The sequence below is a fragment of the Emydura macquarii genome, unplaced genomic scaffold, assembly GCF_026122565.2.
Source record: "Emydura macquarii macquarii isolate MOO-44397 ecotype Brisbane River unplaced genomic scaffold, CSIRO-AGI_Emac_v2 contig_2734, whole genome shotgun sequence".
Classification (NCBI taxonomy): domain Eukaryota; kingdom Metazoa; phylum Chordata; order Testudines; family Chelidae; genus Emydura; species Emydura macquarii.
This window is the reverse complement of record NW_027132871.1, coordinates 4,237,105-4,264,101: the sequence shown is the minus strand read 5'-3', so window position 1 is coordinate 4,264,101 and position 26,997 is coordinate 4,237,105. Positions and strand designations below refer to the sequence as shown.

The following is a 26,997-nucleotide window of genomic DNA, read 5'->3' as shown; positions in this document are numbered from 1 at the left end:
TATAGAAAATTCAGTTACAAAAGGGCGTTAGACCTATAAACACAAATGGAGCTTTCTGATTGGCTGGCTGTGATGACACATTGCTGGCAATTGCCCCCAGTACATGCTAATGATTTTTTGAGTGTGTATATGATAATTTCCTGAGAACTGTAATACACCCCACAAAACACTCTCAGAGCTTACTGCATCCCTGAGGTGTTTGAAGTCACTCAGCCTTTAGCCCTCATCACCCTGCGCTTCAGAACAGCACTGTGACCAGAGACATGAGATAACCACAAGGAAATGAGCTATCTGTTGCCTCCTTTTGCTTCATTCAAATATAAATGAACCCGTCTCTACTGATAATGTGAATAACAGAGAAGGCCGGTGGTGATACCACAAAAAGCAGACCCACCAGATTGAGTAAATGCCTGCAAATAGATATTCTCCCTGCAGTGTATATAACCGTCAAAATGTGTGCCCAGGGAAGGATGCACCCACAAAAGAGCTGAGGGAGGAATAAAACAAAAGCCCTCTTCCCCCGCTCCCTTTTTGTCATCAAGAAGAAGTTCCCTTTGTGGTATTTACATGTTTAGGTTTACTTTTCAAAATGGAAAGTTTTAAAAATAAAAGTCACAAGCATTTACAATCACTAACCTCTGGCATTGGCCCATCCCGTGCTGCATGAATAAGTTGAAAACAATAACTCTATAGAAAAAATAGTGCTTTCTGCAGAACAATGTCATTCCTCCTCCCTCTCCCCGCCCTCAGCGACAAGTGATCTTTAGTGTTGTTTGAACACACAAAACATGTACAATTTCAAGACCAGTTCTAGGCACATGCCAATTTTGTGGTCATGCAAAATTTCTCCCCCACCTCAAAGAAAACAACCAGCCAAAAACAAACAAACAAACGATCAAACAAACAAACTTGTGACCTTGCTCAACAGTTCCCTTTCCCAGCAGGCATCAATGACTGAACTCTTGCTGTAACATCATGTAAACCTTCTCCCTTGAAAGATAAATGTGGGGACCCAATTCTTGCCAGTTCCAAGAAAGAATTGCACTGATCCAATCCTGAATGATAAACTTTTCTGACTCCTCACTGTGGCGAGAAAACCTTCAGACTCCCCTAGCTGCCCTCTCCGCTCAAGAAATCCCCTTAAAACACCTGTGCTGCTTGTCGAGTTTGTCTATGGCACCCTAGACCCCCTTGGACTGTACCTATAGAACATCCCCTCTAATTTACCATGTACAATTGGTTATTATGTTTGCAACTTGCTACAGAAGGGATCATCTTAGTAATATCTGAATGACCAGGACTATAATAAAGCTAGATAGCAAATGTCTGAGGCATGGGGAGCCCATAGTATAAGAGGTGGCACTACTTTTAAAAAAATAAAAATCTTATTGTAGGAGATCAATCAAGTTATGTATGTAGGCCCAGATCCTCAAAGGTATTTAGCCACCTAATTCCCATTGAAATCTTTCTATTGCCATTGGCTATGGTTTCTTCTGTTGTGTTAATTTTGGCCATCCCCTTTCCAGTGGAGTTGTGATAAGAATAGCCTGCCTGTCATGGTATTTTGGACGCAAAGCCAGCTCTAGCTTTACATAGATAGGAAGCCAGATTCAATGGCGACATAAAGGTCCAATCTCCCTCTCTTCCCCACCTTTGCTCTGTATGTTTTATGCAGTCACATTTCATTTGCCACCAATTTCTAATTGTGTTCTATTTTGACACATACACACGATATGATTAGCAGTCACTACATAGGAGAGGCCTCAGACTGGAATTGCAAAGGTATTGTTAGTTAGGACTGAAGTGCATTTAGCAAAGCTGTCTGGTAAAGTCTGCACAACACCTCCTGCACTATACCAATGCTATTGGCCACTTGCTTTCAAAAGCATCATATTCACACACATAAATTGAAGAAGAAGAAGAAGGACTTTACAGGACATTTGCTGGCAGTAACTCAGTATTTACAAAAACTTCAGGCCACAAAATACTCCTGCCAAAATCTACACTTTATATGTATGGACTAAAAATAAATATTAATGATAATGACAAAAAAAAGCAACATTGCTATACACTTCAACTTGCCCCTGTACCTTCTTCCCCTTCCCCCCTCACTCCCTGCCCTCAGGGCTTGATCTCACACAGCCTTCGTATCTCCATTGGCACTCCTGATTTACTTTGGCATAATCAGAATCAGGCTCAAAGCATCTTGAAAAAGAAACCTATGCTGAACACTTAAGGCAGATAATTTAAATAACTCATTTTAAAAGATATAGCAGACTAGAAATTTAACCCCCAAGAAAACTACTAACTTCCATCACAAGTTGCAAATGATAGTTCAGTGCCTCCTTACCCTCTGCCCTTTGTTTTAGATTGTATGCTGTGAGCATTCTATTCAGCGGGTGAGAATGGCTTATTTTCTAAACAACTTCTTTGCATTGTTATTTGTGCATATTAAAATACAGGCTCAACTATGCAGGCTAAAGGGAAGGAAGCAAACCCAGAGCAGATGCTTTGATTCAGAGGAGGGGTGTCAGCAGCCTCCTCCCTCCATGAGAGCACCATGGAAAACCCTGCACTCCACAAGGTGAACCTCAGTTTCCTAAACCCTCTGTTGCTATCCCAGGAGTTTTACCTTATTAATGTCATGGCCTCTTGCAAACTTCCCATCATCTGGCACAACAAAAAGGAACAAACGTTATTTGTGAAGCCAATTAGCCTTGGTATGTATCCATCTGGAAGGAGGCATTTTGTACCTGCTCTTTTGGAATTAAACCTGTGAAAAAAATAGTATGTCCCTTTAAAAAGACAGTTAAATGAATACTTTTATATCTACTTAAAAAAAAGAGTTGGGCACATTTTTGAGTGTCCCAAATACCATGCTGGAATGAGTACAAAGTGGGGTGGAATATGATGCAAAAATAATGTATTGAGTGTTGTATTTAAGAGCTTTATTCAGCTATATCATAATAGCAAAATAATGGTGTCAGTACAGAAGGGAACTTTGTTAGTCTAGCAGAACCTTAAGAAATTGCAAGATGTGAGCATCCTCTAATTTAAACTTTCAGTTCTCATTGCCAACTCCTGGGTCTATGTAACCTCTTCGCAAACTGCAGAGAGAAAAGTTTTTACAGACAATGAAAGTCATCTGAGAATAAGATTTCTCATGTGAAGTTCAAATCCTGGACAACCAATCACTTCTCTAAGTTTGCGTTTCAGATGATGGAGAAATTTACATGCAGATTTTGTTTTTATTCATTCATTCATTTATTGTGTTAGTGAGCACTCTTTCCTCTATAACAGGCTAAATGATATGGGAATTAATCTCTGCTACTGAGTCACATAGATATTTCTCATCCCTCATTTTTACTATAATTACTTCCGTGTATGCTTGTTTTAATTAACACAGACACAGTCTGGAAGAATTAGTGCAAGGTTGGAAGTCTTAAATTTTAATCACATCTCTGAAGTCTGCCACTGACTGGGGCCTTATCCAGCACCCATTGAAGTCAATGAGATACTCCCAAGTGGAAATACTTTCATTGATTTCATTGGATTTCAGACTAGACCCTTGCTGCATTGCCTTGGGCAAGTCTTTTTGCATCTCTGTTTCCCAGTCTGCAAAATGGGGGTAATATTTACCTTAAAGGGAGTTGTTAACATTTGCATGGTGTTATATTTGTACAATGCTTTGGACATGTAAAATGATATATATGGGCTCCGTATTATTATTACTATTAAGTATTTGTCCTTCTAGAACTAGCAAAAATGCAAGACAGGATTTGCAGCCTTGCCATATTTTTATTCCTTCATTGTAAGTGACAGAACACTGAATTAGCATGAGGCCAACCCCTGTCTAACAAGTAAGCTCAGTGTTGTGCTGAAAAGTCCATGCCTTTAACATGCAAACAGCTACCAGAATGCATGTCCAGAGAGGCATTACATCACTGAAGAGGTATTGATTGAAATTCTTTTAAAAAATCAGGAGCAGAAATTGATGACAAAACCTAATGAAGTAATGAAAAATTGAACAGATCATCAATATCCAGAATGAGAATTTCTAAGACAGCTATCCAACATACACTGTGCCCTAGTCAGTCTATTTATGAGCTCTGCATTGCCACCTTCAAGTGCACTTTGAAGTTTGCTATCCCCAGAAGTATTCTGCAGTGGATTAGTACTGTATAATCAAGCTCCTTTTTCAAAGTCACAATATAGCTAAAAGGCATGGCACTCAGGTAAGCAAATTCTGTAACTATCATTACTAATAAAATGTGCCCTGTAGATAGATATTTACGGTCAGAAACTACCTTTAGTTTATTTCCTACCATTACTCAAAAACCACATTCATTTCAATGGGAGGAAAATGTCAGGGTCAGGTCATAAATGTATAACAATAAACATGCTTTCTGTATTTAACATCGACATAGGGAAGAGCCAGATTATAACTGTCCCAGCCTGAGTATATGGAAGCAGAAGCTGAAAGACCAGAGCCCTAGCATGGCTCTGGCACTAGGAACCATAACTGAACCTAAATTTGGAGCAGATACTCGGTGGGGGTAAATTGCCATGGAACCTGATGGAGCTCCTCTGGTTTATGCCAACTGGGAATCTGTCCCAAACTGAGAAGGAACAAAAGGTGAGGTACCTGCCACTGGGCCAACAGCAATATAGGCCCCAATCCTGTAAATGTTCACACACATGCTTAACTCTAAAGCACATGAGTCGTCCCATTGAAGTCAATGGGAGCACAATCAGATCACACACATACTTAAAGATAAGCACATGTATAAGTGTTTGTGAGCACCATGCAAGGGAAGAAATAGGCAGTCTGCTCAGGTAATTTTTAAGAAACATTTTCACTCAATTCTTGATCAATAATCATTTCTGTGGTTAAAAAGAGCCTTTTGAAAACCCATAGATCTGAGATTCTAAAGCCATAATGGATTTCATACACTGTAGAAAAAGACAGGCCAATAATTGGAATATTTACTTTATTCAGATTTACAAGATTCAACGTTCTCTAAAATTTGGAAGTAGTGAAATAGTCATAATGTTATCCTATAAATCTCACTCACATATTAGCAAAGTTGCTTTGTATTTAATAAAGAAAATATTCTGGGATCCTTTTAACACTTTTATTATGAAATGCTATAAATAAACATCTATGTCCCCAAACATTTTTCTTGACCCCTTAGTTACTAGTACTATATGTTCTTTTCCATTTCTTTTCTAAACAGTTTCTTTGGCCTTCAGTCGTGTGTGCTTCCCAGATCATGGAAACAATTTCTTGACCCTTTTTGCCCTCATACATGGGGTTGCCCCTCTGTGTGAACAATGTGGGTAAAATCCTGGCCCCAGTGAAGTCAATGAGAGTTTTGCTGTGACTCCAGTGGGGTTAGAAATTAAGACTGTGGATTTTATGGAGCCTCCCTGGTAATAGGGGAAGGCAAAGCCATGGAGCAGCCACTCTGCATGGCATGCTCCCCTCAGGAACGGGCAGAGATTTATTTATAATTCCCAGTATAAATGCTGCTTAGGAGTTGTGGCTTCAAATGCCCTCCAACACATATATACACACATACACCTCACAGGTTGCCAGGGCATGGGGCCAAGAAGCAACACAGCAGCATGGGTTTCCATATGGCCCAGGATAAGCGAAGAGTAAATTAATTTCCACATGCCCAATCCAGGACCCTGCAAACCTTGCCTCTTTGGTATGACCTGTAAAGTCCTCTTACCCCATTGTCCAGGAGACAATGAATCAGTATCTCTGCTAGTTAAAACTAAGAGATTTACCAGAACTTCTTCGCTTGTATGCATTTTTGCATAGATAGTTTGGCTCATTGTCCAATATTATATGCACAGAAACAATATTCCATCCATCCTCTTCTCCCCCATATCCAAAAAGTACCCATATGACTAGACCCTAGTGTTCTCACAAATGGATCACTTACTCCTTTAGATGTACTACTTCTGTTCTGCAATGCTCTGTGCAGGGAAGCCTGGAGAGGCCTCAGGCCTTGCTTAGCTGAGGCCTAGTGTTGTGAAATTCCTGTTTGTACCATGTTTCTATCTGCCCTCCAACCACTATGAATCAGAACTTGAAGCACACAAGGAGGTGCATGGTTTGTGATAACCCAGCTGTAATGAATGGAGCAAGGGGTGGAGAGGGGCAAGCCCGGGTCTCCTTAGAGCTATTGTCTGCCGAAGCTACGAGAAAGCCTGCCTATATGATTTCTTTCTTTCAGTCGCAGCACAATTGCAAGAACAGCAGGGGAGCAGTTCCTGGAGTCTTCTGTCTGATAGAGATGAGGTTTTGTAAGTGAGGAAATTTGAGTAACATGATCAGTAAGAAGCTATTGCTCAACCAAAAGAGATCCACAAAAAGTTTGAGCAAAAATATACCACGGTTGTGGAAATTCAGCACAATATAGTCAACACAACATGGCTGCAATTTCTAAGCAAAAAATAAGAAACAGCTATCACTGGATTACCCCTGCCTCCTATACACACTAAGAGGAAGTCAAAAGAACAAAGAAAAGCAGCAATTACAAACAGCAAGCACTTTGTTATGCTATTTTCTGGACCTAGGATATTGTGCCATTGATTTTTGAAGCAAGATTTCCCATTAATTTCAACTGAGGTTTCTGCTTAATAATGGGTGGCATGATATGGCCCATAGTTATCATCTGCTAAAAAGGTATTGTTCTAACTAGAGTGATACTAAAATGGGATTTTTTCCCCCGTGGCTGGGATTTTAGCACCAAATGCAATAACCTGATAACAGACAGTGTGTTCAAGAGACAGAAGACATTGAGGGGGTAATAATAACTGCAAACAAAAATACAAGGGCAAAATCCTTTCACAACAACATGAAGATGTGCCATGGAGTGACACATTTTCACTGCTCCCCACCTCCATCATAGCATTAGGTCCACAAAGGTAGCATCTGCCTGTGTTTTACTGGTTTGCTGCGTATATTTACCATGCCAGTTTTCTAGTATATTTACCATGCCACTTTTCCAGTATGGGGCGGCGTGTCATGTCCTAGCTGCTACAGGCCTTGCCTTATGATAATTGGGAATTAGTTGGAATCTCACACACAAATTCCCGAACATTCTTTTCAGGGATAGTCGTCTACATAAATAATGCTTTCTATAAGGCATTTGGTTGCTGGTGTTTGCTTTTTTAGCATGGGTATAATAATAATTTTTTTAAAAGGAAGCAAGGAACTGGGACTGTAGTGAAACGGTTAATGACTGGATGACATCACTATGATATTTGCATAAAAGTGAGGATATAACTGCTCATGCAGAGACAGCGCTTTATACTACAGTCCAGAGCAGCAGCTGCAAAGACCAGAATTACTTCTGTGCACAGCATCAGTGGTGAGGATACAATTTATATTTCAACTATGGGCTTTTTTTTCCTCTCTCCCCTTTTATTAGCATGCATTTCTCCATGTTTATGCTGATGAGTGTGGATTTTTAACCGAAGTCCTCCTTCAACACTCTTTGCTTTGTTACTGAATTTCAGGATGGAATATTCCTGTTGCTTTCAAATGCACCCAAGAGATTTTTTTATTGTAAGCAAAAGTGCTTAAATCTAGTGGCATCTGTTAAAATTGGACAGATCGAGTGAATATGTTGAATGCGAGCCTTGTTAAAGAATGGGAGAAGCCCCCTCTATTTCCTTTGTTCTTGCATGGCCAAAAAAAGCTGGCTTCCCCCCCCGATACTGTTGAATATTTAGTATCTGTGAGCCAACAGTTGGAAATGTTGTTCTACACATTACTACTTCCCTGCAATTTAGAAGGGAATTTCCTACGAACAGATGTATGTAAAATCTCAAACTCCCAATACAGGGAGGAGAGCAAGGGAGGTTGTATTGTGAAACGTTCAGCTGCTGAAAGGGGATTGTGCGTGTGTATCTTAAGCAACAAGAAAATCTTTGTTTAAATCCACGTAGCATTGTATCTCTGGCTGCATTGCTGAGAAGGAGAAAGGCAGCAAACAGAGCAAGGGCGGTGGTTAGCTTCCTCAAACTGCAGCTGCAGTTCTTTGTGAGGAGAAAAGAATGCAGGACTTCGTCCAAATGTGTTAAGGAAAGAGATCAGACAGACACCAAGATGAAGAATGTGATTAGCATAGTCTAGTTGCTTGGCATTGGCATTATTTCATATTTTTTAGTGTGTGTGTGTGCTAATTTTTTTTAAAGATAATAGCCTCTTCCAGGCACCATCCTCTCTATTGTTCTTTTCAGAACAACGTGCAAACACTGAGGAGATTTTAATGAGAAGAAAACCTTCTCAACAATAGGCAATTGTTTTAATAATGGATTACATTTCCACTTAAATTGTTTTATCATCAGGTCTGGGTTTTTTTTTTTCCTGCATTCATTTTGTTTTCAACTCCTTAATCAGCCTTTGATATATGTGTACATATACATTCCACCCCACTGTATGTTACATGAGATTTTATTTCACTGAAGATATAGCTCATAATTTTTTTTAAAAAAAAGCTAGTACATACCACTTAAAGAGGGAGCAAGGAGGTGGGGCTGCTGGCAGGAGATCAAGTGAGTAACGCATTTCTAAATAAAAGGTGGAGGAGTCTAACTGTCTTTCCTTTCTACATACAGATTAATCTGCAAAAATGTCTGACAAACCCGATATGGCTGAAATTGAGAAATTTGACAAGACTAAATTGAAGAAAACAGAAACGCAAGAGAAAAACCCACTGCCTTCAAAAGAAAGTAAGTCTCCATAATTTATGGAGAAGGCAAGGAAAAGATTATATATACATAATGTACATGGGACTATAGAATACATATGTATATTAAACATCAGAACCACTGTAAAGTTAACGTAGTAAATTTTACAGTTTTCTACCAATTTTACATCTGTATTTGATTTCTATATTCCACAAAAATGTAAAATTAATATTTTAAAAAAGTCAAGCACGTCATCTTTATTTTTTTTTTTTAATTATTTTTTTTACCTCTCTTTTTTTTTTTTTTTTTTTTAGCAATTGAACAGGAGAAGCAAGCGGGTGAATCGTAATGAAATCTGCCCTTCCAAATTATGCACTGTACATTCCACAAGCATTGCCTTCTTATTTTACTTCTTTTAGCTGTTTAACTTTGTAAGATGCAAAGAGGTTGGATAAAGTTTAAATGACTGTACTGCCCCTTTCACATCAAAAGAATAGAGAGAACTACTGACACTGAATGAAGGCGCTGTCTTTCCATCTGCCTGTCTGGGTTTTGTCCTGGTGGCATGAAAGAGCTTGCATGTTGATGAAAGAAGAACTTGGGTGGGACTACAGTAAACTAGTAACACATGAATAAATGCAAAGCTGTACCAAGGTCCTGCGAGCTGTAAAATGCAGTTAATCGAGTGCCATTTTTTTTTTTGTTCAAATGATTTTAATTATTGGAATGCACAATTTTTTTAATATGCAAATAAAATGTTTTAAAACGTGGATGGTATTGATGTGCTATCTTTTGGACCGTGATAACACAGGCACTTCATCCTGTGATAACATGTGGGTGCTGGGAGACCTTTGGAGATTATTTAAAAAAAAAAAAATCAATGTTTTTGGTTCTTGACATATGTTCTTGCCAATTTCAGTCCTACAACACTTAGAATAGATTTCTTTTCATATTTATATGCCTCACAGCTAACTTTGTTTGCTTTCCTGTAAATGCTTCAATCTAATATTTATTTTTCAAGAGATAAATCAGAATTTTTGTATTTTAAAAAAAAATCCTTTTGTAGAAATCCATTCTGTATCTTCACCCTTGAATTGGACTTTCATCCTCAAATATGTAATTCATCTTCTCCTTTCAGTTTAGTAGGCAATACAGTAATAGACTAAACTTAAAATTAATAGAATAAATACATTAAAACAGCAACAACTGGGTAACTGGACTCTTTAACCTCTTGGTTGACCACTCATTCCTTCCATTAAGCTAAAAATAAAACTATTAATGTTAGTTTAATAAAGGGTATTCTGTGCAAATGAAATTCAGCACAACTAAATATGATTTGGATCTGTTCAGAGCTCCATTGTATAATGTCTCTCATACTAGTCACTCACTGTATGATGAGCTGATCTAGAATCTTGTTCTTAAATTACATCTGCACAATTATTTGAAATATAATTTAAAATTAATAATGTGGGGATAAAATCCCTGTTTATTTTTAAAAATAAATCAGTTATGGAATAAAATAACCCTTGTAAACCAGCAGCCAGTAACATGCCATTTCACATACCTTGTTTTGCAAAATTCATATGCACACATGCAGCTTTACTCGTGTCTGGGGATTGTCCTAGGTTATTCTCCCCTGTTAAATGACATTGGGTGAAATTCTGGACCCATTCTACAGGTAATGGGTATCAGGATTTCATCCATTTTCTTCAGAATTTTGTGGATAAGCATAAAGCAGCCTAAAATGACACTTTGGGACAGTCTGAAGATCACTAGTATCTTAGCTTATTTGGTGTATAGAGGACTTGGTCTTGCACTCTCTTGCTGCAGGATCAACTTTACCCATGGGTGCCATGTGACTGAACTCTCATGGAGACAATTTCATCGCCATTTACTGGGCCTGCTCCCTGAGTAAGGGATATAGATCAATAGCCTAATCCTGCAAAATGCTCAGTGTGTCTTGTCTGAGTGCATTCAAAAAACAGTGGGAGCACTCACCACCTCCCAGGATAAATTCTGCTCTTTAATCCTGTGAATTCTCACCAGAATGAGTGCAAATCTCGATTCCTCAAGCTTAATACTTAGGAACAGAATAACGGCCCAATCCTGTAAAATGCTGTGTGTCCTTAACTCCCGCTGAAGTCAATGGAAATTGAAGACAGTCAGCATCTTGAATGATCCAGAGTTTAATAAGGAAGTATACATATTCTAAGACCCCAGCCTCAGTGAAAATCGGATGTAATCTATTGAAAATCTGTTGGCAAAAAGGCCTTAAAATAAATCCATATGTTTAGGGGGTCTATTAGAAAATAAAGTCAGTTATCTTTTTTTGGACGGTTAGATTTTTAGGTTTTCATTTTCTTATGTACTGTACAGGAAACCAGTTAGTTGAATCTCTGGAACATCGTTTAGACAATCACGTCCTAGCTTCTGATCTTAATCAGCTAGTACAGGAAGTAGTATATGACTAACCTCAGAAGTGTTACAGTCTGTGTCGTATGTATGTGAATCGTGGTCAATTAGAGTGGAGGTGAGCATCTGGTTGCACTTGTTCATCTCTGCAAAGAAAACCATAGCAATGCAGGAGCAATATATTTGAAAAGAATTAGAGCATTAGACACAAGAGGACCATATCCTCAGTTGGTATAAATCATTTAAATCAATGAACTATGCTGATTTAAACCAGTTGAGGAGCTGACCCAGGATCATGTATTTGTGGTACTGTGACCAATAGCTTCACATTACCTTTTATGGTATTCATTAGATTGATGCCTCATGAACTTGACCTATAACTATCTGATTGCAGCTCTGATAAATTATAATTCCAAGAGAAAGGGAGAGTGTCGACCTTTTCCCCTTCTAGGTCACTGGTCCAAATGCACCAGAAGTCAATAATGACCAAAAAGTGTTACCATCTGCTATCTGCTCGGCAGCCTATAGTATGAGTTTCCAGCCCAGGTTCCAGTAGGGAGGTGATTATGTCACAACTGTTGTGAATTAGTTCTATTGTCAGTATCCTCAATAGAGAGGCAAAGGACGCAATCCCCACTATTTGATGGTGATCCCTCCAGGTCAGATTTGAAGAACACTGGGTCCAGTTCTCCACTGCTTTGCACCTTGTGTAGCGATTTATATCAGTGCAAAGTGAGTGTACAGTGGATACAAAACATTCCCCCCAGTGTGAAAAGAGAATTCTAATATGGTAGCATCTTACATCCACTTAACACAAGGGTAAGTGACCACACAAGGTGCAAGACGGGAGAATCAGATCTATTGTGTTGCTTCTGCCTCTTCTAGAGCTGTACTGTGAATAACAAACAGACGGGTTTAGGCTTAGGTTTGTAGTGCTGTCAATCTAGCAACTTCCACCAGTATTAAATTCACTAAAAAAAATTACAGGCAAGAAACCTGATTATGAGAAAGGGTCATTTGAAACAGAGCAGCACATATGGTTTTTGATCTCACATACTGTGCAGTCACATCAGCCCAGCCCCCTCAGAGACAAAGTCTTTATGATGTCTGATGAGCTGTCTCCCCCACCCCCACCAGAAATGCGGCTCAGCTTCAGAGAACTGCCTAGGTTATGAAATGTTTAGTTGTGCCTTCAAGTTCTGAAGCAAATTATTCATTTTAGTATTTTAAGCAAGATTTTTCGCTGTCATACAAACTGCAAGATATTGTAAGTATTGAACAGAAAACGTACATTCCCAAGATCCAAAATAGCTCATTTTGATACTAAATTTATAGAAAAAAATTGGTGAGCCTTTCCTTAATGCAAACATTTAGACTATTTTTGTGCAATGCTGAATGTGTGATAAAACACCACTTCCCTTAGTAACCTTGACTTCCCTAGTAACAGGGTAGAAATGAACACCAAAGAGCAGTTTCTGGCTTTTACTTAAGTCATATGTGGCTAACATATGTAGCCTTTGAAGAAAATAATTTTTAAAAAGAAGGAAAGAATAAGTACTAGTCCAAACAGTACATTGAAGTAATGAATGTGTTTGACTGTGGAAAGTGATAAGCCAGGCCATGAGGATGATGCAAAAAATAACATAGGAAAGAGAAAGTAGGCATTTTAATTCCACATATCGTTAGTTATTTTCTTTAATGCAATTAAAAATATAGCTGAAGCTTACTAATTCAGAAACATTAGTACAAATACACAAAGCAACCTTAGAAATCTATGAGAGAAGGCTGGAGAAGGCTGTATTCCTCTGACAGCAATTGATGTGCTTATTTTATACACTTAGCAAGAAAACACAATGGGAAACTGACCTGTAAATAAAACTGGCACTTTTGTTAATTTGTATAAAGGCAATTTTATACATCATCTTTGTGTTATTTGTACACTGACAGATTAATTTGCCGCCATCCCTGTGATATGATTATTTTTAGAAAACACTGTTGCTAACCGTGTACCTATTTTAAAGCTCTAGAACTGGTGACAAGGAAGAATCCATTTTCCTCCCTGCTCTGAGTGAAGGATTTCCAAATGAAAGGCCTGATTTCAATACTGCTGCTTTCAAGCTTTCAAAAATCATCAATAAATAATTCAGCCAACCCAAGTTTCCTATGATGGTCTGAACCTGCAGTAATGTCAAAATTAGAAAGATGAGACAGTTGCAGAGGCAGCTAGATTTATAGGGTGATACCCCATTGAAGTCAATGCCAAAATTCCCATTACATTCAATGAGGCCAGGATTTCACCCGTAATGAGAGTATAGTTTACAAACTGTTTTTAATAAATCTGAACACAAATTTCTGTGGGTGGATATTTCTTTCCCCCACTGATCTTACACTGTTACTGGACATTTTGCAGCTGAGGCAGAGTGCCAGAGCTGTAAATATTGCCGGATTGTAATTGCCTGTCAGCACCTTACTGCTCTGGGTGGCATATCCACTTAAGCCAGCTCAACAGTTGTCTTCCCTCTACAATTTCATTCAAAGTGCAGTTTGTAGAATTATTGGCCACCAACCAGGAGGAAATGCATGGATGCTTGTCTTTCGTTGAGACCCCTTAGCCAGGAAATGAGGGATTTTAGAGGAGATGGTGGAAGTGGCTGTGAATTGGGAAATTAGGAAAAAGTACGTAACAAAAATATCTAGAACATAATACTTTAAAAATCAAATTTTCTTTATATTAGCTTTCACTTGATTTCTTATATTGGTGCTTATTTACCATATGTTATGGCTTTTTAAAGCATTTTGAAATGGTGAATTATTGCCGTAAAACACAACTATTAGCATTGGACTTCATTTTCAAGTCACTGTAATTAAGCACAAATATATGTGGAGGTAATAGTCGTGATAATTGTGGAACCACATGAGAAGTCATGTGATAAATTAATTTATCATATAACTAGGACCACCTCACCAACACTCTGACTAACAACACATCTGACGGAGGAATAGTTCTTACTTTCCAAATTTCTGAACAGCTTCCTGAAATTGCCATTTTAAAAAACAAAACAAAAGAAAATCTCCCAAGGAAATGTTTTTCTTCCTTTCCTCCAAATATGAAATTTCCTCTTGAAATTACACTGATTCAGGGCCCAGTGTGGATAACAATCAGCACTACATTAGTGACAGGGTTAAGGTCTGATAGCTCTTGACCCTGCAGACATAGAAATAGGAACTTTATACTACTGGAAAGGGAGGCTTCCCCTTTTCCAATGAGACACACAAAACCTGTTCCTAGCTCTGAAGGATTCAGACGCAGATATTGGACCTTAAATTTATGGATAGAGAGGTCAATTTTAGAGGTTTGTAATGGCTCCCTGTGATCCCTCTATGGTTAGCATCATGGAAGCCAAGGTAGCAGGCAAGGTGGAGAGATAGAAAAAATAATCTCAATAACCTTTTTGAAAACTCTCTAAAATATTTCTAAATTAACTGCTTTCTGGCTTTACCACGCATGCGTAATGTGGCCTTCCCAAACTCATGCAATAAAAACTTTACTTCACATCACAGTATTAGGCCAGATCCTGGGATCTGGTGTAAATCATCATGGAGTATATGCATATATGGCTTTTGTAACTCATCAACCCGTCCGTACCAACTGGCAAAGGGGTTAAAAGAATATCCTGATTCTGGTATGTACATTCTGGTTTACCAAAGGATGTCATGTGAGGACTTAAATAAAAGCCAGAGACACAAGGGTCATTGTTATTGTTCTGAAATGTATGTAAGATACTAGGTAAGGAGTTATGTATGTATACTGAAAATATGTTCTTAGGTTCTATACTGCAAGAGAGATGGAGAAACAGGTTTTCTGTCAGACAAGAGATGTTTATTCACCCATCTTTCTCTCTATTGGATGTAATTAAGCTTTGTAAGCTAAGAGAATGGATGCCTAATTTCATATGAAGTTATCGAAGGGTTATTGAAGGTCAACAGGAAAAAGCACACAGGAAAAATAAACCACGGGGAGGGGAGTTATATTGTCTCTAAGTACAGATAATGAATTTTGGAGATATAGGCAGAAGGCCTGCACCTAGGTAGTAAATGGACAGAGTGTTACATTCATAGAAATGGGATCTCAACCAGCCTTTGTTGAAGATACTGAAAAAGGCTTTGGACAGGTGGTTAGCCTAAATTAAGTTAAGTTTAGTTTCTAGAAAGCATATCATGATTTGGTTTTATATGTAACCCTTTTGATTCCATTATCCTCATTAACTATTTCTTGAATCTTTGATAATAAAGTTAGAATCATAGAATCATAGAATATTAGAGTAGGAAGGGACCTCAGGAGGTCATCTAGTTCAACCCCCTGCTCAAAGCAGGACTAACCTCAGCTATATCATCCCATCAGGGCTTTGTCAAGCCTCAGCTTAAAAACCTCTAAAGATGGAGATTCCACCACCTCCCTAGGTAACCCATTCCAGTGCTTCACCACCCTCCTAGTGAAAAACAGTTTCCTAATGTCCAACCTAGACCTCCCCAACTGCAACTTGAGACCGTTGCTCCTTGTTCTGTCATCTGCCACCACCAAGAACAGCCTAGCCCCATCCTCCCTGGAACCCCCTTTCAGGTAGTTAAAGGCTGCTATCAAATCCCCCCTCATTCTTCTCTTTTGCAGACTAAACAAGCCCAGTTCCCTTAGCCTCTCCTCATAAGTCCTGTGCTCCAGCCCCCTAATCATTTTTGTTGCCCTCCGCTATACTCTCTCCAACTTGTCCACATCCTTTTTGTAGTGGGGGGCCCAAAACTGGACACAATACTCCAAATGCGGCCTCACCAATGCCGAATAGAGGGGAATAATCACTTCCCGCGTCCTGCTGGCAATACCCTTCCTAATGCAGCCCAATATGCTATTAGCCTTCTTGACAACCAGGGCACACTGCTGACTCATATCCAGCTTTTAATCCACTGTTACCCCCAGGTCCTTTTCTGCAGAACTGCTGCCTAGCTCATCGGTCCCCAGTCTATAGCTGTGCATGGGATTCTTCCTTCCTAAGTGGAGGACTCTGCACTTTTCTTTGTTGAACCTCATTATATTTCTTTTGGCCCAATCCTCCAGTTTGTTTAGGTCCTTCTGTATCCTATCCCTACCTTCCAGGGTATCTACCACTCCCCCCAGCTTAGTGTCACCCGCAAACTTGCTGAAGATGCAATCTACCCCATCCTCCAGATCATTAATGAAGATGTTGAACAAAACCGGCCCCAGGACCGACCCCTGGGGCACTCTGCTTGTGACCGGTTGCCAGCTAGACATGGAGCCATTGATCACTACTGGTTGAACCCTATGCTCTAGCCAGGTCTGTATCCATTATTGTTGTTTTCACTATAATTGTATCTCGGTGCTGTTGTATTAAACCAGGAGCTGATCCTGTGTTGAATCATACACGCTGGTACCTGATTCTTTTGGGGACACCAGGCCTGGTATTTTTGTGAGTGCTCAGTGAAGAAGGGGCTGGATACATCGGATACACTTATTGTTAACTTGCATGGCAAACTAAGAGCTGGCAGAGCCCAGAGGAGAGGCTGGCTGTGTCAGAGAGTTGACATCCATTTAAGCATAAGCAGATCACCCTCATGCTGAAGACAGGTAGTAGCAAGGTGACTCACAGTCCTGAGTATGCGGAGAACTGGCATAGCTTTATTATCATTACTTATTGTTTGTATTATGGTAGCACCTGTCATGAATCAGGATCCTATCGTATTAGGCAGTCTGTAAACACAAAGTAAAGAGATGGGCTCTGCCTCTAAAAGTTTGCCATTTAAATTTTAAGCTACCCCACCAACTTGGGGCTTGTCCACACTGGATCATTTCCTGGCATAAGTCAGAACAGGCTGAGGGCTGTTCTAATTTGCGTCAGTGGCCCAGAATAGTAAGATTATTCTGATAGGAGTTTTGGATGAATATTTAATTAACAAGCGGTAAAGTCATCGCATTGCTCTGCCCATTATCACCTTGATTATTTCCACTCATGTGGTTATGAGCAAGCATGCCCCACACTCTTCACTGACTGAGAACCCCCAGCCAGGCAAGAAGATTGTTACTTGAATTGTAGCATTTAACTTTATGGTTGGTTAGGACAGAGCAATCTGCCACTTGGGAAGAGAAAGTCCCAGGTTTAACTCTGAGAGGATTAACCCAGAAAGGTACACTGATGACATGAAGCCCATTTTCTGAAGCCTAACTTGATGGAGAGATAAAGAAGAGTGAACCAATTGTAGGGCACACTTTCCAAACGGAAATGTGACAAGGTCTTACCTTCGGGATATGTTTCCAGAAGAAGGAATCATCTCTGGTGTCCTTGATCTCCTCGGCATTCGGCGTCACAGGAGAAGGCAGCAGGGCCTGAAACATTGCTGATACCAGTTTATGTTTGCTCTGTTTTTACATTTTTCTTCTGCTTTCTTTTCATATCTCGTCATGGTGTACTGCAATCTGCCTTTCAAAAATAGGCAAAGTTAGGCCTGTCTTCCAGATGGCTTCTGGTGCAGATAATTTGTTGCTCCCTGTTGTGTGTTGTACGCTGCCACATTCCTGTGTGCTTTGCAAGCTCCAGTTTGTTTTACTCTGGCCTACAGACCATTCAGGGATGTCTAGTCCTTGAGTAATCCTGATCTTTTGCTCATCTGCCTAAGGAACAACCGATAGTGTTGGTATCTCCTTGCTTCCTGATGGCCAGAAGAGACTAAGAGGGAAGAAGGTTTTCTTTAAAAAAAATAATGGAAAAAAGCTTTTTTGTGGAGAGGGAGGAAAGCACTCAAGAGGGAAGGGGACTACCTAGCTGAAGCTAAAGGGAAGGAAACAAGCAAGATAGCTTGTGCCTTGATATTTATATTTGTCATTTTCAGGCTTTTCTAAAACCACTTTGGAAAATACTCATTTACTGTTTCTTGGAAAACATCCATTGCATTTTGTTACATCCATTTGGCAATGCAACTGTTTCCAGGATGATGCTAGGTAACAAATTGTTGAGGTGGGGAATTCAAGATACCTTTGTAAAATGATTGGTTCCTACCACTATATTCTGATTGCTTTTCATTGCTCCACTAAAGGAAAACAGCCATAAAGCTGGTTTAACCGGCCATTTAAAATGGATTGATAGCTGCTTTCCATCCTAGGAGTGGTGCAAGTAGCCCAAAGTAAGGTTTTGGTTCATTGTGGCATAGCAAGGTCTACTAACAAATCTCAGACTAAGAATACAGCCATGAGGAAGCCAGAGGTTCCCATGAAGAAGTGTCTATATGGGTACAATGACTCCAAAAAAGAACTTCAAATTTTTGATGATTTTTATAAGGTCAATCATTTCCCATATATATCTAGGGAAACGTAAAAAGCAAGTGAATGTTATAGGCTTCAGTGATGTTATTATTCATTCCTTATAATTCCAGCAGGATTAGGGATAAGAAGCCTCTCATGTGGAAGGCTGAACTGTTCACCCCCTGGTCTGACACTGAAAGAGAGAAGGTGGGTCCTAGGCTGCCTCCTCCACACAGCGCATGACTGTGAAAGCAGCTGATGCTTGTTTGGACCACACAGAGAACTAAGCTCCCATGAAGAGGTTCACATATTTTTGGAACAACTTTAATTACCACGCTGTGAAATGCACAAAAATCAGCTGCTTGCCTCGGGCTTGGCAGTTTGCTTGCCAGCATTAAATGGAAGAACACTGAAAAATGGGTGCAGCTGTCCCTAATGCAGTGTTTCTGACTGAGAGGTATTAGCGTAATGAACAAAACATTACAGGTGAATCAACCTTTAAGGGAAGAGGCTGCATGGTGTTCATTTCTAAAAAAATATACATATATGGCAGGCTGCTTCTCTGACACTTGGCTTGTTAAAAATCATCTCTACAGCATGTGGGAGGTGTTAGTTCCACTGGGAAATGTCAGTGTAGCTCTGAGTGTCCTTGCTGCCTTTTTAAAGGTTAAAGCTAGGAACAGTAAGCTTGTGCCTGGTGTTCTCTGAAAAGTCTGTAAATGATGGCATTTTTATATCACTGAGAAAAACTGTCTAATCACACATAGTAATCTGCTAATGTTATTCAATGCTGCTTCACACATTTTAGTTGGGATTTGGTGAGCCAATGATACCTACACAACTTTGTTTTCAGTACAGAATATAAGGTGTGCTGTGAATATCAATGCATATTTTTCCTGTGGTAGCTAACATGGAAAAATAGATACTATATTTAGATTTGGAATAACTTTTTTAAATGTGGGTGCCTAAAGGTAGGTTCCTAAATCCATATTGAGGAAGTTAGGGCTGGGGGGGAGACAAAGGGCAGTCAGGTGCCCAAGGATGCCTAAGACACATTTCTCCTTTTTGAAAATCCCATGCCCTGAAATAAGTGCCCTGATTTTCAAAGGTGTTGAGCACCCACAGCTTCCCATGACTTCCTGGGTGAGATTTGTGGATGCTCAGTGCAACTGAAAATCAGGCCACTCTTTCGGGACCCCCAATTTGTAAATTTTTTGGCCCAAGCCTCTAAACAAGCCTCTATTTTACCTCTCAGGTAAACTGTCAACTGTAATAAGCACCCCATACCTTCTGAGGAGCGCTCATGTGAAACTTAATTAAATCTTTTGAGTTCTTCTTTTTCCTTTCCTTCTCGCTGCCTTCTTTATTTGACATTTTTCTCCTTCTCTTTTCCAAACCTAGTCTTTTCCCCTCCCCCCAACTCCTTGTCTTCCTCTCTGTTCCTATTCCCCTCTCTCTGCATACAATTTTCTCGTTGGCTAATCCCCCAGTAATTCCAGTTCTGCATTCCCATGAAGCTTGTCTTCTCCTCAGCCATCACACTGCCTGGATCTAAAATCTGCTTGTATGCCTGTGACCCAAGAATCTCTTCCTGCCAGATGGCAAAGGTGTTACAGGAATGTACTAATTCTGGTATGTGCATGCTGGTTCACCAAATAATATAATGCAAGGTCTCAGATGAAAACTGGTTATTAACTCCTTACATACAATTCACAATGAGCTCATGTGTAGATATACTAAAAATATGTTCTTAGTGTCTATATCAAGGTATTAGTCCCCAGCAAAGGGGAAAAGTGGTTGTTCTGTCAGACAAAAGCTATTTATTCACCTATCGCTCTGTCAGTATGTAAATTAAGCATTATAAGGTAACATAATGGTTGCACAGTTCCATACAAAGTCAAATGTTAACCAAGAGATGAGAAGTCAATTGGAAAGGGCATCGAGGAAAAACAAGCTCTGGTTATCCTGTCTATGAGCAAAGACAATGAACGTTGGTGCTATTTCGAGAAAACAAAGAAGATACCCCTTCATCCTGCACCTAGGACCTTAACAGACAGTGGATTTATATTCATGAAAACGGGATCTTGGTTGAAAACGCTGAAGAGGCCCTTTGGTAAAATAATCTTGTCTAGAGAGGAAATTAACCTATTCCTTAAATTTAGTCTCTAGAAAGCATGGTGTGATTTTGTTTTATATGTAACCATTTGTTTCCAAGATCCTTACTCACTACCTCCTGAATCTCTAGTCTTTTTGATAATAAATGTATTAGTGTTTTCACTATAAATATACCTCGGGGCTGTGGAGTGAAGCAAAGGAGTGCTCCTGAGTTGAATCTGACAAGCTGGGGTGCACTGTTCCTTCGGGAGCAGCAGGCCCCAAAGGTAATTTTGTGAGTGTCCAGTGGCTAAGGGGCAGGATGCTTCAGGGAATGCTCTGAGGACTTGGTAGTTGGTGTCTGACTGTTGCTACCTGTACAGAGAGGGTAAGGCCTGAAAGGTCATGCTTATGCTGTCGGTGGCTATTGGTTTCAGGGAGCTGATCCACAGCAGGCACAACCCAGACTAGACTCTTTCATATTAAGGGCAAGTAATGGCGAGGTGCCTCACAACTCTGGGTTTTCCTAGGGAATATCACAGTGCTACCTCTCCCACCAAGCACCCTCACTACCTTTTGGTAATGTCTTGAATCCATCATACAGTGTAACTGGAAGGTTGCTGGGCTGTCTGTTGTCTCCAAATCCCTTATTCTCAGCAGTGATAGAATGCCAAATTTTTAACAAAAGGCTCCATTCAAAAATCTTCTGCCTCCGATGGCTATACATGTGATAGACCTGTGTAATACTCCATTTGTTCCCCCTCCCCAGATAAGGAAGGCAAAAGCTGACCTAGCAGAGTAGGCCAGTGGAATATCAGTAACTGGGGCAGAATTAGGGACGATATAGACAGTTCAGCAGGAGGAAAAGGACATTTATCTAAACAGTCATACAATCATGGTTTATCCTGAAGCTGAGGTAAACAGTAGTGTTTATTTTTTCTTGAAGGAGTTTGTGTTTCTAATGGCAATTAGTGAGTATTAAGAGGGTTAATAATGCAGACAGTAACCATTAGCAACATCCTGCCCACACATTTCACATCTCCTGAGCTTTGAAACATTTAAGCCTTTCTGTTAGACATATCAGGGAGATTGAATCTCTGCTTAGCTTCTTTTCTCATGTCTCAGTCCCCAGGGGTGCTTATACAGGTGTGGATCTATAAGGCGGTTAAAGTTATGTAGCAAAAGAGAAATTTATTACAAATTATGGACTTGTGCATCTGAAAACCATTAATATGTAATATTGCTCTACTTGCTAATTGAAGATTGATTCCTTGTAGATTATTTTAGTATTGTGCCTTGGAGTTGCAGGCCCAGTTCTGACACAGAAATCAGTTAGATTTTTATCAGTACAGCTCGATCGTATGTGAAGACACTAAAAATATTTAGCTTAAGTAGAGGCTAGCAGCTAAAAAAATAGAAATGGCACATATGTACGTATACTAAAGCAAACACACTTTGAACTCAACAGGCCATGTCCAGAGAGAAAGCAGATGCTTGCAATTCTCATTAGCGTCAGAGGAAGTAGCAGGTACTCAGCCTTTCCCAGGATTTGACTCAGTACAAAACTGGCCTCAGTAAAAACTGCAGAATTTGGCCCTATTTTTAAAAACCTTGTAATTTCCAATGAAGTGGAGGTTGAAATTTTCCCAGTCAGAGACTGATGCCTACACAATTTTGATCACAGAGCCAGATTCTATTCACCCTGAATGCTGCCTTACCCACGCTAGTCTCCTCATTATTTTCAGTGTGGCTTTTCATGTGAGACAAACATGAGTAAAGGCGACAAACTGAGCTCCAAATGATTAAGGGCTAGGTTGTGACTTGGACTACTCGCAGAAGGGGAAGGAGTAGGCTCTGAATAAGACTGTGGGTTCAGATATTTACTCCCTTGCTTATCTTTCTCCCTCCCATCCCGGAGCAGGTGGACAGGGATAGATGGGACCCCAATAAAACACCAGCCATTACAACCAAGCTGGTAGAGGGGTGGGGTTCTGCTGCAGCTTGCTGCTGTTGTAGGGAAAGCCAGAAGGGAATTGTGTCTTGGAGGGTGTGCTTGTGTCACCATTCCTACTGGGGTGAAGCATCATATGCGTCATCCCATGGCTGTGACTTAAGACACAATCTACATTTAAAAAGAAGGAAAGATGGAAAAATAAATCAAGGGATCGCTGAATACTCCAGTACTTGCCATCTTTTTAAAAAATTCATTTTTATGTATTTTCTTACAGAAGTAATACAGTTTATAAGCGGTGTTTATATACGTTTATAACAGTGTTGTAGTAGAATTGTCTTCACAATGCCTGGCCTCCTGCCATGATGCTGTTTCATGAGCAAACAACATTAGAAGAGGAAAGAAAGAAAACAGGTAATAGAAAGAAGAAACCAATAAAAGCTTGTAATTATCTGTAAGTCACGAATGGTCAAGTCTGTGAACCCTTCCTCACAGGAGTCACCCCATCAGGACTATTTGTGTGAAAGGTGCTATTGAATCTGAATAAAGGTTGGCAGAAGAGAGTGGGGCTACTCATGTGAGTAGCTGCTCATATGGGTGTTTGCAGATGCAGGCTCTGTTCTTCTTCTTTGTCTGAATATATCATTTAATAACATGACCAAGTCTTGTTCTTTGTTCTTAGAAAGTTGAATTATTTATAAGCTATTGCAAAGTTATATGCATTGACTTCCTTCATCAGATTTAATAAAGTCCAAGAAATTATCCCATACTGGTGAAATTTCTCCATGTCGGTATACTCTTTTTAGCTTCCTTCTTTCACACAGGTACAACATATAATATCTTTAATCTAATATTAGACTGTTAACCATATGCTCTTCAGCCAGTGCTTCACAATGCTTCTGTTTTGCAAGTAAGAAGCCCATCTTCACAAATTCAATATGCTTGACACCCATTGAATGCGTTATAGATGAGATGCATAATGCAGGCCCAGTTCACTCTACATATGCAATACAGGACAGAAACCCAACACTCTTTGATCAAGCAGACATTGAGATAGTTAATGGATGGCTAATGGTCTCCAGTGTAATTTTAAAGTATTTAGAATGATTGGTGTACAGATGGTGCAGATTTATAAAGGTTATTATAAATGCAGGATGAAAACTGGTAATGTGTTAACTTGTATCTAGCTAATGGCAATATATATTTTAATGGGTATAAATGACCATTCTGAAAAATCAATTTTAGATCTTAAATCATGCTCCAGTTTTAGTTTAAAAGGAAGCAAGTGTCTGTTTTCTACATTTGTCATTACTATCTGTAATTTAGAGATTAGGGGTCAGATTCTCAGATGGTAGGAACTGGGGTACCACCATGGTGGAGACAGTGGAACTATAGCAATTTATATCAGCTCTGAATCTGCCATTGTATCTTGTCTGGAAAGTATGCTTAGGTTGAGAAAAATCAAAGAATAGTGCAGTGTCACAGTTCCTGGGTGAGCTGCCCCTCTGATCTCTGAGCACAGCCCCCCCTCTAGGTCTCAGGCCTCGAGCTGTCACCTTTCTGTTGGGGTGGAATCACGTATTTGTTTACTCAGACTCCGCAGCTCCTGGGGGGCAGTCTCCTGTGTATCAACCAAGATTACCTCAGAAGGTCTGACTTGGGCTCTGACCTTGCAGTTCTCTTCCAAGCAGGTCAATTGTAATCAGTAATCAAACCACCTCCTTGAATCAAAGTACCATTTATTTAGAACAAAAGCATTTAAGAGAAAAGATCTTTAAAACTGTAAAATGGACTGTTGTATCCCTCTGTTCATCCTTTTTTTACAAAACTATAAAGGATTTTGTACAAAGTATGCTTTGTGAGGTATCATTTGAAAACTCATAATGTGCTGATCATTATTGTCTTGGTAAAATGTGTGTGGCAACGTGTGTAAAGCTACAAGATTCTGTAGCACTGTGTAACATTACTGAGACATATTCCAAGTTTAGAATAGCAGGCACAAACCAGTTCCCGAAAGACAAAAGGCAAACGGATGCCTCAGCCAGGTGTGAACAAAAACAAATGGACTATCCACTGGGTAAGTAACCATTCTTTGGCAGGAAAAAGGGTAAGTGAGATATTTACATCTTCTCAAAGAAGCATCTGGAAGCTCCTATCTCCTGACTTTCTGTCTCCTGAGTCCCAGCTGGAGATGATCTTCAAAGAGGAGGAAAAGGATAAAAATGAGGAAAAGAATCCCCATATCATCTCTTCCTTCATCTCTACTCACGGCATCAATAACACTTGAAGGACAAGGAAATTAACAGTGGACTGGGGGAAGGGTGCTGGCTAAAAAGATTCCAGCCCTTAAGACTAATAATGCACGTGGTGAGAGAAATCTTTGCTTTGAATTCACTTAGCTTGTTAAATTAGGTATTAAATGCGTTTTACCTTTTACTCACTTTGTAACCAATTCAGACTTTTATGCCTCATTATTTGTAATTACTTTAAATCTATCTTTCTGTAGTTAATAAACTTGTTTTATCTAAAGCATCATTTATCTAAACCACCACCAAAAATAAAATTGAATGGCTGCCACTTAAACAAGGCCAAGTTCTTCTGCTATATAGGTAGCACAGGTCCTGACGCCACCAGCATTGCTAAAGAACTTCCAGCCTGCTTAAAGTCAGCTGTCTCTGCTTTTGGTTGCCACCAAAAAAGACTTTGGACAAGATAAGTGGGGGGGTTGTCAAAGTGTCCCCAAAATGCCAAGTTTACAGAGCTGTTGTGCTGCCTTGTATTCTATACTTGTTAGACCCTGCCTCCTTTGTCGTCACCATACCCAGAAACTTAACTGCCTGCAATAATGCCACCTATGCAGCATAATGGGAATCAAATGGTCTGAAAAAATCACCCACAGTGCAGTAGTATGTCTGGCAGCCATGCTAAGTGTGGAAGCCATGCCTGTGTGGGGGCAAATGACCTGGGTCAGCCACTTCAGATGTACGGATAACTATTGACCGCCTAAGAGAGTTCTGAAAGGTGAATTGTGAAGAGTCGGTAGGAAGGTTTGCTGTCCCAAACGCCACTACCTGGATTAAATCAAGTGGCACAAATAGTTTGCCAGACTGGACTGAATGAGCTGGGAGGATATGGCCCATGACAAGCAAGCTTGGCACAGTGCTACAAAGGAAGCAGAGTGTGCAACAGAATATCATTGCGCCACCTGGGCCGACTGTAGGAGGGAACGTAGACACCAATGATTTCCAGTTGCAGCCATATTCAAATACAAATGACAGTCCTCCCTCTTTCTATATATATATATAAACCAGTATGTGCTTGGATTGAATGGTTGGGGAACTCCATTTGTGATAACAAGGTTTGTGCAAATCATTTTCTATTAATGAAATGATGGACTGTATATGAGCTTGGATTGGCCAGAAAGGTGCTGGGCAATCCAAGACACACATTTCTGAGGGAAAGTCTGGGACTGGGAGTTCACTGGTGTTGCCCTGCCGCGTACCTCGTAAGTGGCTGGCTGTAGCGGTCATACAATATAGCTGGGGTGATTTACATGCTGGAGGCTGTGTGTGGGCAGACCAGGAGTGGTTGCAAAGGCACCCCAGGTTGGAGAATTGAGAGGACACAGCTGTCTATCAGTCCAGCTTGTACCCTGGGTAACATCACATATGCATCTCTAGCTCTTCCCCGGATCTGGGAAGGCCTTACTGCCTAGACTCCCTCCACAAAGACTCTTTCAGTGTCAGCTTGTCTCCCAAGACAGCTACTGACAAGTGATTCCCGTCTGCCATTGACAAAAGCTTTTAACTCCTCTGTGTTCTTTTGATCTCTAGCCTCACAGTTTTGGCAAAATTAGATTTGCTACTTCTTAGAGACCAGAGAGAGGATTAGTGAAGCTAACAGCTTGTTGCAGGGTGTTGGGATGTTCTTATCTAGATTTATGATGTCGCTTTCCTGTTTTCGCTCTTCCCACAGTCCCCACTTAAGTTAGAATAATAGTGTCATGCAGGAAATTCCAATAACCTCACTATACCAAAACTTCCTCTCACTTACCAGGTCACATGCAGTGTTCATAAAATGGTTAGTGCTCAGTAGTCATAACATTATTACATATCAGCTCCACATCCACACACGGCTCTCCTTTCTGCAAGAGAAAGGGGTGGGTAAGCACTTCTGTGACACCCTCTCACCATCGTTGGATCCCATAGTAACCATGTCCTTGGGAAGATGGTGGTCCAAAGTTGATATGAATTATTACCCTTCCCACCTCCCAGCAGCTAGCACTTAATTCATCAGCCTATCAGTGTAGCCTGAGGCGGCACTAACGTTTGTTCAAAACTCACTCTGTGATGTGGTATTCCCCTGTAAGTGGGATTTCCCTGGATAGTAGTTTGTAGGAGAAGTCCTGCAAGCGGAAGACTGTGAAGTTTCATGGACATTACTTATACTCCGAAATGCCAGGGTTGCACTCTGTGGATTTGGTAGCTAGAGTCTCCCTCCCACTTCCTGGTTTAAACCAAAA

At 40.1% G+C, this 26,997-nt stretch overlaps 1 protein-coding gene across 1 annotated transcript; it reads left to right on the top strand.

Moving 5' to 3' along the window:
• Nucleotides 1–7,293: 7,293 nt before the first annotated feature.
• On the top strand, nt 7,294–9,482 carry TMSB4X (thymosin beta 4 X-linked). The gene is made up of 3 exons (XM_067566134.1): nt 7,294–7,388; nt 8,641–8,754; nt 9,027–9,482. Exons 2-3 carry the CDS (start codon nt 8,655–8,657, stop codon nt 9,059–9,061), a joined length of 135 nt encoding a protein of 44 aa, XP_067422235.1. The 5' UTR covers nt 7,294–7,388; nt 8,641–8,654; the 3' UTR covers nt 9,062–9,482.
• The last annotated feature ends 17,515 nt before the right edge of the window (nt 9,483–26,997 follow it).